The 17,616-nt window shown below is 43.3% G+C and overlaps 1 protein-coding gene and 1 long non-coding RNA gene across 2 annotated transcripts in view; one reads left to right on the top strand and one right to left on the bottom strand.

Moving 5' to 3' along the window:
• LOC118379632 (platelet-derived growth factor C-like) overlaps nucleotides 1-6,612 on the top strand; it is a 72,619-nt gene extending 66,007 nt beyond the window's left edge. The window contains exons 4-6 of the mRNA XM_035766656.2: nucleotides 4,056-4,257; nucleotides 4,496-4,713; nucleotides 5,115-6,612. Of these exons, the coding sequence (XP_035622549.1) occupies nucleotides 4,056-4,257; nucleotides 4,496-4,713; nucleotides 5,115-5,228 (534 nt within the window). The 3' untranslated portion in view covers nucleotides 5,229-6,612. The remainder of the gene's footprint in view (nucleotides 1-4,055; nucleotides 4,258-4,495; nucleotides 4,714-5,114) is intronic.
• A 3,635-nt stretch (nucleotides 6,613-10,247) lies between these two features.
• LOC127916244 (uncharacterized) lies at nucleotides 10,248-10,782 on the bottom strand. Its single transcript, XR_008094114.1, has 3 exons — nucleotides 10,744-10,782; nucleotides 10,600-10,647; nucleotides 10,248-10,311 (listed from the first exon to the last, which is right to left on the bottom strand). It is a non-coding gene; the product is annotated as an uncharacterized LOC127916244 (long non-coding RNA).
• Between the last annotated feature and the right edge of the window lie 6,834 nt (nucleotides 10,783-17,616).

Below are 17,616 nucleotides of genomic sequence, written 5' to 3'. Positions count from 1 at the left end.
GCTTGAAGCTGGAAAGAGTTACAGAAGTATATCTAAAAGCCATGATGTTCATCAGTCCACGGTAAGACAAGAATGGTGTTCATGAGTGGACAATACGGGAGAAGCCACTGCTGCCCCCAAAACAACTGCTGCATGTCTGAAGTTCGCAAAAGTGCAACTGGATGTTCCACAGCGCTACTGGCTAAATATTCTGTGGACAGTTGAAACTAAAGTTGAGTTGTTTGGAAGGAACACACAACACTATGTGTGGAGAGAAAAAGGCACAGCACACCAACATCAAAATCTCATCCCAACTGTAAAGTATGTTGAAGGGAGCATCATCATGGTTTGGAGCTGCTTTTCTGCCTCAGGGCCTGGACAGCTTGCTATCATAGACGGGAAAATGAATTCTCAAGTTTATCAAGACATTTTGCAGGAGAATATAAGGCTATCTGTCCACCAATTGAAGCTCAACAGAAGTTGGGTGATGCAACAGGACAACGAACCAAAAAAACAGAAGTAAACCAACAACAGAATGGCTTCAACAGAAGAAAATATGCCTTCTGGAGTGGCCCAGTCAGAGTCCTGACCTCAACCCGTTTGAGATGCTGTGGCATGACCTCAACAGAGTGGTTCACACCAGATATACAAAGAATATTGATGAACTGAAACAGTTTTGTGAAGAGGAATGGTCCAAAATTCCTCTTGACCGTTGTGCAGTGCTGATCCGCAACTACAGAAACATTTGGTTGAGGTTATTGCTGCCCAAGGAGGGTCAACTAGTAATTAAATCCAAGGGTTCACATACTTTTTCCACCCTGCACTTTGAATTTTTACACGGTGTGTTCACTAAAGACATGAAAACTAATAATTGTTTGTGTGTTATCAGTTTAAGCAGACTGTGTTTGTCTATAGTTGTGACTTAGATGAAGATCATATCAAATTTTATGACCAATTTATGCAGAAGTCCAGGTAATTCCAAAGGCTTCACATACCTTTTCTTGCCACTGTAAAAATATATATTTGACATTTTACCCCTTTTTCTCCATAATTTTGTGGTACCCAATTGGTAGGTACCGTCTTGTCTCATCAGTGCATTTGCATAAACAACATTTTCCCACTTCTGCCTTAGCCATGTTGCTTAACTCTGTAGCCTTCCTCTCTAATCATATCATGCAGTGGCAGCACCAAAGAGAGTGCTGACTGTAATATCAGAATGTATTATGTTGTCAGTGAATCAGAACAGACATTCCTGTATCGTTGCCATTATTCAGTGTGACAATGCCAATCCAGTAGTAGGTCATTTTCACTGATTCATTCCGTATCGCTTTACGCTGTCAAATCAAATCCCTGTTTCTCCTTTTATGACTCAGCTCAAGATTTATTTCTATTTACTGTTTGTCATGTAGGTTATTAGATATAAGTAACATAATACAAATGTGCTTTGTCAAAGCTTTTCATACACTGTGACAATATAGGGAGTTTGATATCATTAGTAATTAATGTACCAAATAAAGTTACACTTTCAGTGCTGAAGTGTCAATATTATCAGTGCTCGCTTGCATTATCAGTGCTCGCTTGCATTATCAGTGCTGGCTTGCATTATCAGTGCTCGCTTGCTGGCGTCAGTGATGCATTCAAGGTCATTAGGTCAGTATCGCCACAAAAAGCTACCAGCAAGCTGACATGTCAGACAGAGTGAGCAGAAACCATGCTAGTTCCCAAATGGCACCCTATTCCTTATATTGTGCATTACTTTTAAACAGAATCCTATTGATCCTGGTCATGTGGGGATACCAACACCCCAGGTGTCAGTCTACTACACCGTTCATTTTCTTTTTATTAGTCACATGCCCCGAATACAACAGGTATTTCACCTTTCAGTGAAATGCTTACTTAGGAGCGCCTAACCAACAATGCAGCTTAAAAAAATACAGATAAGAATAAGAAATAAAAGTAACCAGTAATTAAAGAGCAGCAGTAAAATAACAATAGCGAGACTAGATACAGGGGGGTACCGGTACAGAGTCAATGTGCGGGGGCACTGGTTAGTTGAGGTAACATGTATATGTAGGTAGAGTTATTAAAGTGACTATGTATAGATGGTAACAAAGAGAGCAGCAGCAGTGTGAAAGGAGGGGGTAGCCATTTGATTAGATGTTAAGGAGTCTTATGGCTTGGGGGTAGAAGCTGTTTAGACGCCTCTTGGACCTAGACTTGGAGCTCCGGTACCGCTTGCCGTGCGGTAGCAGAGAGAACAGTTTATGACCAGGGTGGCTGGAGCCTTGGACCATTTTTAGGGCCTTCCTCTGACACCGCCTTGTAAAGAGGTCCTGGATGGCAGGAAGCTTGGCCTCAGTGATGTACTGGGCCATTCGCACTACCCTCTCTAGTACCTTGCGGTCGGAGGCCGAGCAGTTGCCATACCAGGCAGTGATGCAACCCATCAGGATGCTCTCGATGGTGCAGCTGAAGAACCTGTTGAGGATCTGAGGATCCATGCCAAATCTTTTCACTGTCCTGAGGGGGAATAGGTTTTGTCATGCCCTCTTCACGACTGTCTTTGTGTGCTTGGACCATGTTTGTTTCTTGGTGATATGGACACCAAGGAACTTGAAGCTCTCAGTTTGTTCAATTACAGCCCCGTCCATGAGAATGGGGGCATGCTCGGTCCTCTTTTTCCTTTAGTCCACAATCATCTCTTTTGTCTTGATCACGTTGAGGGAGAGGTTGATGTCCTGGCACCACACGGCCAGGTCTCTGACCTCCTCCCTATAGGCTGTCTCGCATTGTCTGTGATCAGGCCTACCACTGTTGTGTCATCAGCAAACGTAATGATGGTGTTGGAGTTGTGCCTGGCCGTGCAGTCATAAGTGAACAGGGAGTACAGGAGCGGACAGAGCACGCTTCCCTGAGGGGCCCCTGTGTTGAGGAGCAGCTTGGCGGATGTGTTGTTACCTACCCTTACCACCTGGGGGTGGCCTGTCAGGAAGTCCAGGATCCAGTTGCAGAGGGAGGTGTTTATTCCCAGGGTCCTAAGCTTATTGATGAGCTTTGAGGGCACTATGGTGTTGAACGCTGAGCTGTAGTCAATGAATAGCATAATCACATAGGTGTTCCTTTTGTCCAGGTGGGAAAGGGCAGTGTGGAGTGCAATAGAGATAGCACCATCTGTGGATCTGTTGATGCGGTATGCACATTGGAGTGGGTCTAGGGTTTCTGGGATAATGGTGTTGATGTGAACCATGACCAGCCTTCCAAAGCACTTCATGGCTACAGACATGAGTGCTACGGGTCGGTAGTCATTTAGGCTGGTTACCTTAGTGTTCTTGTGCACAGGTACTATGGTGGTCTGCTTAAAACATGTTGATATTAGAGACTCGGGCAGGGAGAGATTGGAAATGTCAGTGAAGACACTTGCCATCGGCTGTGGAGAGCGTGATCACACAGTCTTCCGGAACAGCTGGTGCTCTCATGCATGTTTCAGTGTTACTTGCCTCAAAGCGAGCATAGAAGTAGTTTAGCTCATCTGGTAGGCTCGTGTAATTGGGCAGCTCTCAGCTGTGCTTCCCTTTGTAGTCTGTAATGGCTTGCAAGCCTTGCCGCATCCGACGAGTGTCAGAGCCGCGGAACTTCTCCGTCTCCCTGAGGGAGGAGCTCAAGATGACGGACATTCCGTGTCTTAGGCAGATATCAGTTAGAGAAAACAAACAATACCGCCCCTCATTGTAACAGAAAAAAGTCTCAGCTTAAACCTTGTTGCTACTGAAGTTATGTCTGGATGGAAATCTATCTAAGTGAAGAGCTGTGGAGTCTATAGAGATACCAAAATGGAGCTTTGATGTTCAGTTTTGTAATGCACTGTAGCACAATCACTCATTATGTAAATCTTATCTTACTTTTCAGGGGTTTTGCCTGTAATACCTGTATAATTCTGTTTAAACCTCTGATTCAATGCTGTTATTGAATGGGGCTCTCTAAAATAATCCATTAAATGATGCTTAATTCAGTTAGGCCATGAAGCTGAAGTCTAACAACATTTTTCCCCCGTCTTCCCTTGTGCCGGTTTTCTTTAGAGTGTATTGAAGCCCGAGGTAACTCCAGCTCCATCTCTGCAGAGCTCAGATGCGTTGTCTGAGGCTGTGGCTGACCTCAGCACCGTGGAGGAGGTCATGAAGTATCTGGAGCCCGAGAGATGGCAGCAGGACATGGAAGACCTGTACAAGCCCACTTGGCACATCCTGGGAAAGTCATTCCTACACAACAAGAAATCCAGAGGTACAACTGGGGTTGTAGTGATAGGAATTGCAGTGGAAGAAAAGTCAGTCATGTTGAGATAGAGGGAAAAACAGATGCAGTTGAGCAAAGAACTTTAAACTTTTTCAAGACAGTTTTACCATTTTGAAAATTGCAATTTAACGTCAGCTTAGCATTTGATGCCCCTTCTTTGGAATTTAGTACAATGTGTTTAATAATTTTAGGCTGACGTGATGAGATTAAACTATTTCTTGAACAGGGGTGGATCTCAACCTGTTAAGAGAAGAGGTGAAACTGTACAGCTGCACGCCGCGCAACTTCTCCGTCTCCCTAAGGGAGGAGCTCAAGAGGACGGACGCCATCTTCTGGCCTAGCTGCCTCCTGGTGAAGCGCTGTGGGGGTAACTGTGCCTGCTGCTCGCACCGCTGCTTCGACTGCCAGTGTGTGCCCACCCGGGTAGTCAACAAGTACCATGAGGTAAAAATGTGGCATACGTAGCGCTGCAAAGTTAAGAGGTTTGAATATTCCTGGAAGGAGGGAATACACTGGAAATCCAGAAATCTTGGACATTTTGGGAAAGTTATCAAAAGTTTGCATTTCTAGACAAGGGTCATTAAAAGTACCTACCTGGTAAGACTATGTGCCACTTATACAAGAAGTTCATTCTTTTTCAGAAAGATATCGATAATAAACCCAAGCTAAATTACATCCTGTTATTTGGTGGTTGAAATGTGTCATTGATGTATAACAAATGTAGCCTATCATGGAGACATTTCTGCCATGTAGCTAATTGAAGCATATGAAGTGTAAATGTGTTTGCTGTTGTTTTTGGTGGAGGGCAACTCTCAATCTGCTTTCTGGTTCGCCGCCCTCTGTAGGTTCTCCTGCTGAAGCACCGAAGCGGGGGCCGAGGCCTGCAGAAGTCCATGACCGATGTGCCAATGGAACACCACGAGGAGTGTGCCTGTGTGTGCAAAGATGACTGGGACTGATCTCAGACCTGTGTACTGGAGTCACCGGCATCCCAGGAGACGCTTGAAACTGCACGCGTCTTCCAGCGTCTCCCAGCCAATCCTCGTTCTCTTGTTAATTGGACGAGTTTAAAAACTGACTGGAACTACTTCATTTGTGGATGGATCTGGCCGCTGTGGAGGACCTGTAGTTGACTTTGAGTGCATTGAAGAGACAGGAGATGGATAGACTGCACTGGAATGATGGACCAATCTTAATCATTCTTTAATCTCTGAAGGTTCTCTCTCCCTTTGCTTCTGAGATTTCTTTGTGCTTATTTTGTGCGAAATACCTTTAAGGTGTCTTGTGAAACGTGGCCAGGGAGTATCTGAGAAATTGGACTCCTCTTCATTCAAGTACCTTTCTGTATATAAGTGAGCTGCCTTCAGGCCAATTCCTCTGCTACTTTATAATCCCATCAAGGATCACTGTTTATCAGTGATTCCCCACTTCTTTTCCCCATTTTCCCACTGATTAGATCTCTGGAGTGAAATAGTGGTAATAATGTTGAACTGTCATACTGGTGCAAACTGTTATGTGTAAATGTTTCATTTTCATGGTTCTTCTGTCCTGTCATATTTTTCTACCAAAGATACTTGTATTCAGTGAGGAGATAGTTGCACACTTAGACCAAGATGCATTTCAACGTACATAGCATCTCTGCAAAAGTGTAAAATTCTGCTTGCTTTAGAACTTCATATAACCCCAATTAGTGAGTGGAAGAATAGATTCGTGGATATTAGATATTTATTTGTTCAATGAAAGGGAATTTAATGCCCAATATGCTTTTTTGTAAGCTGAAATTAATTGTAGTTTCTCATTCATTTGTACAGTAGTTGAGTGTTGTTCTTCAATATTATTCATTTCTATGTCTGTCCACGTCATATGGGTGTGTTCTCTTCTCTACCAAAGTATTTAACATGACCTTTTAGGGTGTATGTTGTTGTATCTGACGGTAGAAATAAATCAGTCAGTGTTTTACTGGAGATAGGTACTTGTATTTTGACATAGCCCCCTGCAATATAAGGACTTTCATTTGGTCTCACAAGATAAAGCTTCTGTTTTTCATAGATATTGGAATGGTCTGATTGGTATCATTAGGGAATTTTGACAGAGGAAATTACATTTGGGGGCAGATGGCTCCACATCAAAGTCATCTAACAGAATAAGATGATTGTCATAGGCATGTACTGTATATGGCTCGATCAGTAGGTCTGTTGTGACACCGTATACACTTCATGGACAAAGTATCAACCCACCACTGTCAGATATCAGTGTAAGTAGCTGTTTTATGCACCAGTCATCTAGGAACCCTACTCATGTTCCTCAATTAATGAGGTTGGAAAATAAACAAACTATTTCATTCATGGTTGTTGTTTAATGACGGAATGGCTAAGGTAATGGATGATTGGATCCATTGTGTAGAGTTTATTGTCGCTCTATAACAAAACAATTAAGATAACCTCTCTCCACATTCATTAATGTGGGGAGAGGCATGACCATTAAAGAGCAACTGCTCCTAAAAAGCAACTTCTCGTTTTGATAACGGCCTATGTGGCATTGATATCACTCAGAAACATTTATTCTAGTGTCAAAATTGATTAAAGTGTAAATATAATAATATTGTTGGTCATAAAGTCAGTTTCATCCAAAACTGAGATTTGTAAGATGACAGGAATAAATTGTACCATAACAGTTTTCCTTGGGTTGAGTATATTTCAACCCTGCACACATGCCAACAGCTAGCAGTGCCCAATGAATCATACATTTGGAGCGCACCTGTACGCAACCCCATCGTAATGCCCATGGTCAACTTGGTTTGACAGTCGATATCCCTATGGGGCTGGTTAGGGAACATCAGTAAAATAAACAATGTACATGGGACAATATTTTACAATGTCAATAGCTCCACATTTCAATGACTTAACCTCAAACCAACTATATATTGGAGAAATGTATATACAAATATTGAAAACATTTAATGAAAATATTGTCCCATTTACATTGTGTAATTTAGTGACTGTCCCTGACTAGCCCCAGCGATAGGCTATCCGATGTGAAACCAAATTTGCGACAGTTGCACACCAGCTGGCAAAAGCTAATTGGTGAAAGAAGTTGCCTCGCATCAGCTAGTCTAGGCGACTTCAAGACACAAGACCTGGTAAGACTGTTTCAAGTTATCTAGAAGAGTGAGTGACTGTAACTGTGTACTGTTAAGACAGAGTGAATGTACAAACACTTGCCACTTGCCCCCCGAAAAGACAACACTCGTTTGGCTTCAGTCATGGCCGCTGCATTTCTTAATGGTCAAGCCTAAGAAAAAGCCAAATCAGGAAGTTCAGCCCCCCTTTAAAAATAACATGAACAAGGGGCATCGGGAACTAAGATCATTCAGTTGGTTTCTTATTGACAAAGAGACATTTCGATGAATACGTCACATGCATGAGTGAATTTTTAAAATAAAAATGTATAACTTTGAGCAAAGCAATACACAGACACCATCATTATGGTTTAATGTAAATCAGACTTAATTAATAGAACTATATAACTACCCAGCAGGCATGACCCCATTGGCCCCAAAATACATTGCTGTGAAAAAGTATTTGCCACTTTCTAATTTTCTGGAATTTTGCCCTGGAAATGATCAGATCTTCAACCCAAACCTAATATTAGATAAAGCGAACCTGAGTGAACAAATAACACTACAATTACATACTTATTTAATTTATTTCATAAACAAAGTTATGCAACACCCAATGACCCTGTGTGGAAAAGAAATTGCCCCCTTACACTCAAAAACTGGTGGGTTAAGTTTGTTTTTGGTTTAAATATCCTTGGGACATTTCACCAGTCCCCACAAGGAAAAAGACTACGTATGTTAGTCTTAGGGGTTAGGTTTAGAATTAGGGTTAGGAGTTAGGTTTAGGAGTTAGCGCTAGATTAAGGGTTAGGTTTAGGGTTAGGGAAAATAGGATTTTGAATGGGAATTATCCCACCAGGATAGTAAAACAAATGTGTGTGTGTGTGTGTGCACATACTGTATAAGTATGTACTCTATGAATGCGTGCATGAGCGTGTGTGTGTGTACTGTGTCTGTGTGTGTTAGTATGTTCTGTGTGCCTGCACGCTATCCCCAAAAGGAAAAAGGCTATTTTAGACTTAGGGCTTAGGTTTAGGGTTAAGGTTAGAATTAGGGGTTAGGAGTTAGAGTTAAGGTTAAGGTTAGGTTAAGGGTTATGTTTAGGGAAAATATGAATTTTAATGGGAATTGTTTGGTCCCCACAAGGATAGTAGAACAAGTGTGTGTGTGTGTGTGTGTGTGTGTGTGTGTGTGTGTGTGTGTGTGTGTGTGTGTGTGTGTGTGTGTGTGTGTGTGTGTGTGTGTGTGTGTGTGTGTGTGTGTGTGTGTGTGTGTGTGTGTGTGTGTGCGCGCCTGAATAAACCCATGACTCAAATCTGTCAAGATTGGAGACAGTAACATATAGTCCGGGATAACTAACCATCGGCTATCTCTGCAACGTCAGGAACCAACCTGCTTTACCCATCATACAGTGCCAAAGGCTTGGAGGCCAGGATGCTTGCATGGCATATTGCATTAATGTCTTTCCAAAAACAACTAAGGAAGTGGCATTGATATTTCCCTCTGTATGTCACTGCATCCTGCAAATCCATTGATCATCAAAACCGTTCTGATCAAACATTACACGAACATCACCCTAAAAACCTTTGAACGGTGTCTCTGGTTTCTCTACATCACCACACCTTGGAGGACCTGTATCACCACACAATGGAGGACCTGTATAAAAACACTCTGGAGGGTCTGTATCACCACACCCTGGAGGACCTGTATCAAAACACACTGGAGGGTCTGTATCACCACACCCTGGAGGACCTGTATCAAAACACCCTGGAGGACCTGTATCAAAACACCCTGGAGGGTCTGTATCAACACACCCTGGAGGACCTGTATCAAAACACCCTGGAGGACCTGTATCAAAACACCCCGGAGGACCTGTATCACCACATCCTGGAGGGCCTGTAGCAAAACACCCTGGAGGACTATCACCACATCCTGAAGGACCTGTATCAAAACACCCTGGAGGACCTGTATCACCACATCCTGGAGGACCTGTATCAAAACACCCTGGAGGACCTGTATCAACACATCCTGGAGGACCTGTATCACCACACCCTGGAGGACCTGTATCACCACACCCTGGAGGACCTGTATCACCACATCCTGGAGGGTCTGTATCACCACACCCTAGAGGACCTGTATCACCACACCCTGGATGACCTGTATCACCACACCCTGGAGGACCTGTATCACCACACCCTGGAGGGTCTGTATCACCACACCCTGGAGGACCTGTATCAAAACACCCTGGAGGACCTGTATCACCACATCCTGGAGGACCTGTATCAAAACACCCTGGAGGACCTGTATCACCACACCCTGGAGGACCTGTATCACCACACACTGGAGGACCTGTATCAAAACACCCTGGAAGACCTGAATCACCACACACCGGAGGACCTGAATCACCACATCCTGGAGGGTCTTTATCACCACATCCTGGAGGACATGTATCCCCACATCCTGGAGGTCCTGTATCAAAACACACTGAGGACCTGTATCACCACACACTGGAGGACCTGTATCACCACACCCTGGAGGGTCTGTATCACCACACCCTGGAGGACCTGTATCACCACATCCTGGAGGACCTGTATCAAAACACCCAGGAGGGTCTGTATCACCACATCCTGGAGGGTCTGTATCACCACAGCCTGGAGGGTCTGTATCACCACACCCTGGAGGGTCTGTATCACCACACCCTGAAAGACCTGTATCAAAACACCCTGGAGGACCTGTATCAAAACACCCTGGAGGTCCTGTATCACCACACACTGGAGGACCTGTATCAAAACACCCTGGAGGACCTGTATCACCACACCCTGGAGGACCTGTATCAAAACACCCTGGAGGACCTGTATCAAAACACACTGGAGGGTCTGTATCACCACATCCTGGAGGACCTGTATCAAAACACCCTGGAGGACCTGTATCAAAACACCCTGGAGGACCTGTATCACCACACCCTGGAGGACCTGTATCAAAACACCCTGGAGGACCTGTATCAAAACACACTGGAGGGTCTGTATCACCACACCCTGGAGGACCTGTATCAAAACACCCTGGAGGACCTGTATCAAAACACCCTGGAGGACCTGTATCACCACACCCTGGAGGACCTGTATCAAAACACCCTGGAGGACCTGTATCAAAACACCCTGGAGGACCTGTATCACCACATCCTGGAGGGCCTGTAGCAAAACACCCTGGAGGACCTGTATCACCACATCCTGGAGGACCTGTATCAAAACACCCTGGAGGACCTGTATCACCACACCCTGGAGGACCTGTATCACCACACCCTGGAGGACCTGTATCACCACACCCTGGAGGACCTGTATCAAAACACCCTGGAGGACCTGTATCACCACATCCTGGAGGACCTGTATCAAAACACCCTGGAAGACCTGTATCACCACACCCTGGAGGGTCTGTATCACCACATCCTGGAGGGTCTGTATCACCACACCCTGGAGGACCTGTATCACCACACCCTGGATGACCTGTATCACCACACCCTGGAGGACCTGTATCACCACACCCTGGAGGACCTGTATCACCACACCCTGGAGGACCTGTATCACCACACCCTGGAGGACCTGTATCAAAACACCCTGGAGGACCTGTATCACCACATCCTGGAGGACCTGTATCAAAACACCCTGGAGGACCTGTATCACCACACCCTGGAGGACCTGTATCACCACACACTGGAGGACCTGTATCAAAACACCCTGGAAGACCTGAATCACCACACACTGGAGGACCTGTATCACCACATCCTGGAAGGTCTTTATCACCACATCCTGGAGGACCTGTATCCCCACATCCTGGGGGACCTGTATCAAAACACACTGGAGGACCTGTATCACCACACACTGGAGGACCTGTATCACCACACCCTGGAGGGTCTGTATCACCACACCCTGGAGGGTCTGTATCACCACACCCTGGAGGGTCTGTATCACCACACCCTGGAGGACCTGTATCACCACACCCTGGAGGGTCTGTATCACCACACCCTGGAGGGTCTGTATCACCACACCCTGGAGGGTCTGTATCACCACACCCTGGAGGACCTGTATCACCACATATCAAAATAATGTGCAGCATGGTTCCATCCAGTCTTCGGGGCATGAGGTCAATCAGGAGGAGGTTCTAATTTGTCCATCTCAGATAGCTGTCCCAGACAATTATTCTGATCTAATATACAGCCTCGTAGGCGTCCGGCGTGATGCCAGATACTACTGTATGAACCAGCCAAGTCCCACTGTGGTTTCTATAATATTAAAACAGACACCCTCCCTCGGCCCCGGACAGACTTTCTGTTTCTTTCTTTTTTGCAGGAGGAGGAAAACCCTGTGCTTGGCACAAGACATGAAACAGTTGAAGTGTGTGTGTGTGTTTGACTGTAGTCCAGTATTCACTACCATTTAAGCCATTGTCCAAATGCCCCCTTTCTCACAGACTCCTACTGTCCATATTAGGACACAATTTACGTGAAGGTGTCTTTATTCATGTCTAAACTTAATAATATTGTGGAACATTTACTGTAGTACTTACAACACTTTGTGTTCATGTCCAAACAATGCTATTTTCCTCAGACGTAGCCAAGCAATTGTGTCCCAACAATTAAAACATCTCTGTCTGTCTTTCAATTAATCGTAAACTTGCACGAACCCAAATGTGTTGAGACTCCCCTCTCTATCTAAGCACATTGATCATCCTCACGTTTGCCATCAGAGTTCTTAGTTCAAGCCACCTTGATGCATATACATTCCAGTATGAAAAGACTCTTTCAAAACCTTCAATTGAGAGACCTGCTTCCTTGACCTTTTCTCTTGGTTGTTGTCCCTCAAGGTTTAAGTGCTGAGGTGTCCTTGGTTTGGATGTTGGTGCACACAGGTGTGTCCCTATATAAACATATTAACAAACATGTCCTAAAACAGCACTCCTCTGAGCCACTTTATGAATACAGCTCGTATTTGTAGCTTCACCTCTGATTCACAACACCACACCGTACTATACTACTGCAGTTACTTCATCCTTTCTAAGTAGTGTCTATTTCAACATGAAGGTCAATATCGATGTGATACGATGATACGATGTGAGAGTCATTTATAACTGATGCTGGAGGTGAACGATGGGAGAATCCAGCAGCAATACTGTGGGGAGGATCTATCTCCAGACGACATGTCCAATGTCTAATTGGGTCCATGTATTGGCAGGTGCACGTTACATTTAGATAATAATAGGCCTGGCTAGTGCTGCAGTTTCTAGGAAGCAGCTGCCTCACTGGGAAATCAAATGTCCCTCTGACATAAGACTAGTGTTAATCATGTAGCAGGAAACGGTGTGCCAGCACCGTAGAGGTGAAGCCTAATGTTAAGTATAGGTTAAAATGTTTGACAGATGTCTCCCTTTTGGTTAGTGCGGCCATTGCTCTTACTCCTCATCTCCTCAGATGTCAGATGTTAAACCAACTGGCCTCCCCCTTCGCCCTCACCGAAAGGAGAGGTTTTTGCATCTCCTCCAGAGGTTAGCGAGAGCAAGTCCAGAATCAAACAGACAAATCACCATACACAATAATGCTTTATTGATCTTCTCTTTTTTTTCCTTAATCTCTCTGTCCAGGCTTTATTGCCAATTTAATCACCTGAGCACTAGATTGCTAGTGCTTTTTTAATCACGTTGTACTTAAGAAAGTAAAAAAATAACACCAATTCGATACCAAGAACATTGGACAGTCCAATAACTCTGGTAAACTTGTCATAATACAACACAAACACAATACATTGATTGTGTATGGCTACCTAGGCGTTAGCCTGATGCATCCTACCAAGGCTCACAGTTGATGACGTGACTCACAAACCCATAACCCCCTGGCCATGAGGAAAATGCATTATTAGTAACAACTACTATAACGGCTGTCATGGGTTGAAGAGGGTGAGGACCAAGGTGCAGCGTGGTACATCTTCATCTTTATTTATGAATTGAACACTGAATGAAAAAACAACAAAAGAGAATGAACGCTGTCAGATTTAATCAGTTAACCTCTACGGCAGGTATTCCCAAACTGGGGTACGTGTACCAATGCCGTCGGGGATATACGCCCAAAAAAATTATGATTCACATTTAAAAAAATATATAACAATATATTTTTTTTAATTCACATTTTCAAACAGTACATTTCTATTTTCCAGCAGGGGTATACATTTATGTGAGGGGTTTTCTCTCGCCTGAGTAGCCTTGTTTTCAGTGCCAAAAATAAAATCAAACCATCTAGTGTTCAGCGAAATAACAACACCATGTCAAATATAGGTAGCATAGTCAAATAATTAACATCCAATCACATGAACCGTTACTCTCTCACAGGAAACTTTCACTCTTGCGCAGACATTTAGAAACGAAACAGAACAATTTGAAAAATATGCCACAGGAGTTTTTTGAATGAGAATAAAGACAACTTTCGAGTAGTAAGACATGTATAAATGTTACAGATACCATTAATAATAAGGGGCTAGAAGCGTCTTATATGGTGAGCTACCGAGTGGCTAGGACAGGCAAGCCTCATACTATTGTGGACGACTTAATTCTTCCTGCTGCCGTTTGAAGGGATACGGGACTATAAAAAGTTTGGGAACCACTGCTCTACGGGATCGGTAATCTTTACTTTAGACAAGATCAAGACGTTAATATTGTCGTAATGTTTTTTGTATGATTTGTTTTAAATTGCAGTTTAATTTAAGCAAATTCAGAATTTGCTATGAATCACGATTAATCACAGCAAATCCTACGATTATCTAAATTAATTGCTTAAGAGGTTACCATGAATTACCATGAATTGTTTACCAGGTTTAATGTTTGAATTTTACATTAAAAAGTTTGGTAATGACTTGAAAAAATTATGGCAATCATCCATTTTTATCGGCAGTAAGAAACTGCTAGCCATTGGCTGCTAACAGCTGAGAACAACTTCGGGAGTACAGATCCCTAGAAAACTGCGGAAAATGCACAGTCAAAGAGGATAATACTTATTATGTCATGGAAGTGTTTTTAAAAATGTTTTTTAGGCATTCTATGGCAAATAGTTTGGCGATAGTTTGGCATGTCCAAACATGCACAGAGAAATAACAAAGACTTTAAAGGGGCAATCAGCAGTTGCTACATGCATCTTTGTACTTATAAATTAATGATACCCATGATTCTTGAAGAATATAACTTATAAATGCCTCATGAGATTAATTTAACTATTGTACACCATCAAAAAGAAGAACACTATATAGCCTTAAAACATAGTTAGAATTATATGCATCCTTGCACCCATAACTCTGTCTATGAATTTGAGAGTGGTTCAATTTCTCCAGCCACCCCTTCAACTTTTTACCAAAACAAGGGCGGGAACTGGGAGTACGCTTCGTTATTATTTCTACTGATTGAAAAGAAAAGATGCACATGTGAGCAGTATGATGGATGTTATCACTATGGTATCTTGCTGTACTTCAGGGAGGCTCCATGCAGGTGCTTGTCACCACTCATCGGTGGAGCACGTCAGTCTGTGTGTGGGACAGAGAGACGAGCGGCTGACAGGTCACAGACTCCTGCTCCATATGGCGCTGAGCCATGGAGGTCAGATGAGTTCCCAAGGGCTCCAGGAGGATTGGCACTAATCATTCACTGGGAAATCCCTATGGAGTTCCCAAGACACCCACTGACACTGACAGATACACACCCAAACACAGCCAGACTCCCTATGACACTTGAAGAATTATACCAGCAGACACTGTCCATGTTTTTCTCCTGTAAAAACTCACTCAGAAGGAAAATATATATATAGGCTACTCGCTCTGTTGTTTTGAAAGGTATGGGGCTCAATGTAATGTTTCTTTGTCTCTGAGAGGAGGAACATCTCCAGTTTGTTGTGTAGATCTATCAAATATTAAGTATCTTTTGGCTGATACCCAGGGAAATTATGTTAATGAGATGAGACGTGTGTTGACTTATTAGAATCCTAATTGTTTTATAATTATAATGATTAATTCACATCAATCTCAAATCAAGAATGATCAAGGAGGACATGAGCTCAAAGTTATACATCCGGAAAGAGGTAGGTTACTGGCAAACATTTGTATTGGGAGTTTATTATTTTCTGTCCGTCTGAAGCAGTTTTGTGGGAGTGGCAAGGATTTATAGTTTCATAGTGGGTAGTTGAGTGAGTTTCGCTTCCTCTTTCTGATAAATTAGTGTTCCGTGGTCCGCAAACCGTGAAAACCAACTTCCAGGAATCCAAGTCCATTCAACTCCCTAACCCATCATGCTCCACGGCACTTAGCACAATAAAGTTCTGGCATAACTTGAAAGGAAGCCTTGACCCATTGTGCCTTCCTGTAGATAGAAGAACAAGGCTGCTCTGACTCTCATCTCACAAGAAGGTAGCAGTATTTGTAAAGAATTCCTTTATGCATCAACCAACTGTGAATACCCCATAAGACTGAATACCCCATAAGACTGTGAATACCCCATAAGACTGAATACCCCATAAGACTGTGAATAGCCCATAAGACTGTGAATACTCCACAAGACGGTGAATACCCCATAAGACGGTGAATACCCCATAAGACATAAATAAGCACACCATACTGCATGTAGAGTAACCCACTGTTTTATTGTTGTCATGCCATACATACTGCATTTAGATTAACCTACTGTTCTATTGTTGTCAGGCCGTACATACTGTATGTTTGGCTTGGCTATGAATTAACAGAAAGGAGTTGTCTGAAAGGCCAAATAGATTGGACCATCACTAGACATACATTCCACCTGAAAGAGTTGATTCAAACACACATGAATGGGGAATCATATAGTTGGTTAACTGTGATAGACAGAGGTTACTGGATCTCAGTGTAACGTTACTGTACAGTTCCATGAGCTGTTCCCAGCTTGGCCTTGACACTCATGAGTGGCCACATTTGTCCTTCCTGCCACTTCAAAGCCCTCCAAAAATACCGAGCGCCATTTCCTTATTTTCATCACCCACTGACAGCATAACTGAGAGGGGGGTGGCCTACCTTCGCTCTGTGTTAGTATTACACCCGCATGTTAGCAAAACACTGGGGTTCTCTGTGACACACCAGACAGGACTTAATGGGTCTTAATGTCATTTGTTATTCTTTCCAAAAGGAAACCTACTGAACCGCTACTGTTTAAACTGAGACTCAATAGGATGTTTTCTATAGACCATGATTTAGTAATGAGACAAGGAACCCTCAGCGTCCTGTAGCATTACTCAATGTGAAGGCCCCAAGGCTTAGTGTGCGGTACTGTGTGTGCTAGTTCAGGTGGAAAAATAACAGTACAATCAGGAACGTTTTTTTCTCTCTGCTAAATTATGATTTCAAGCAAGTTTGGAAAGTTCATTCAACATTTCAACTTTTCAGGCTAGTGCAACGGTCTTGAAATCAATTTTGAGAAAACACACGAAAAACAAGAAGTTCCACTAAAATCATGGAGTCATAATCCATGACCAGTCTTATGCATTCCTAAACCTTGCTACTCTACAAAGAGAATAATGCCAATGACCTTGTACTGAACAACAGAGACCAACAGTACGTTACTTTCTTTTCATGTCTTCATCTTGGCTTGCCTACTGTTTGAGCATTACAAATAGCCACAGTCTAGTTAGTCATAAACTCTCCCCGTTAAAATGATTTACGAATCCTGTTTTCTTTTAGACCTGTTTGAAAGGAGGGTCAATGACCACATGTAAAGCACCACACAGCGGTAGTCAGCAGTCCACTAAATGTGCCATTCATGTCACAGCACTAGTCCGATAAACTGGAAGTGGTCGGCCAGAAAGAAGTCGGTTTACTCTCTTATAGTGAAGGTTTACACATTTAGGAAACCACTCTTGCCTGATGACATAGGGCGGCTTCTTTTCTGAAGGGAAAGTTTCCAGCCATTTCCAAATCAGCTCCTGGAAAATCGCAACAAAACGTCCCTCTTAATTATGTGAGGTTCTCCTGAACACACAGCTTATATTCACCGCCGATAGTATCGGCAGGGAGCTAATCTGAAGCAAATGTCTATTTATCTTGGCATGAAATCGATCTAGCACTTTGCACAAGCTAGGAATTAGAGGTCAACCCTTAAATATCCTTTTAGGCTTAGTCGACTTGCACCAAAGGAGTGTCTACTGAATATTTAATTCCATTCTCCTGCTTCCTGTCTCTGTT

Source organism: Oncorhynchus keta, chromosome 4 (assembly GCF_023373465.1).
Source record: "Oncorhynchus keta strain PuntledgeMale-10-30-2019 chromosome 4, Oket_V2, whole genome shotgun sequence".
NCBI classification, from domain to species: domain Eukaryota; kingdom Metazoa; phylum Chordata; class Actinopteri; order Salmoniformes; family Salmonidae; genus Oncorhynchus; species Oncorhynchus keta.
This window is presented reverse-complemented; position numbering and strand designations above follow the sequence as displayed.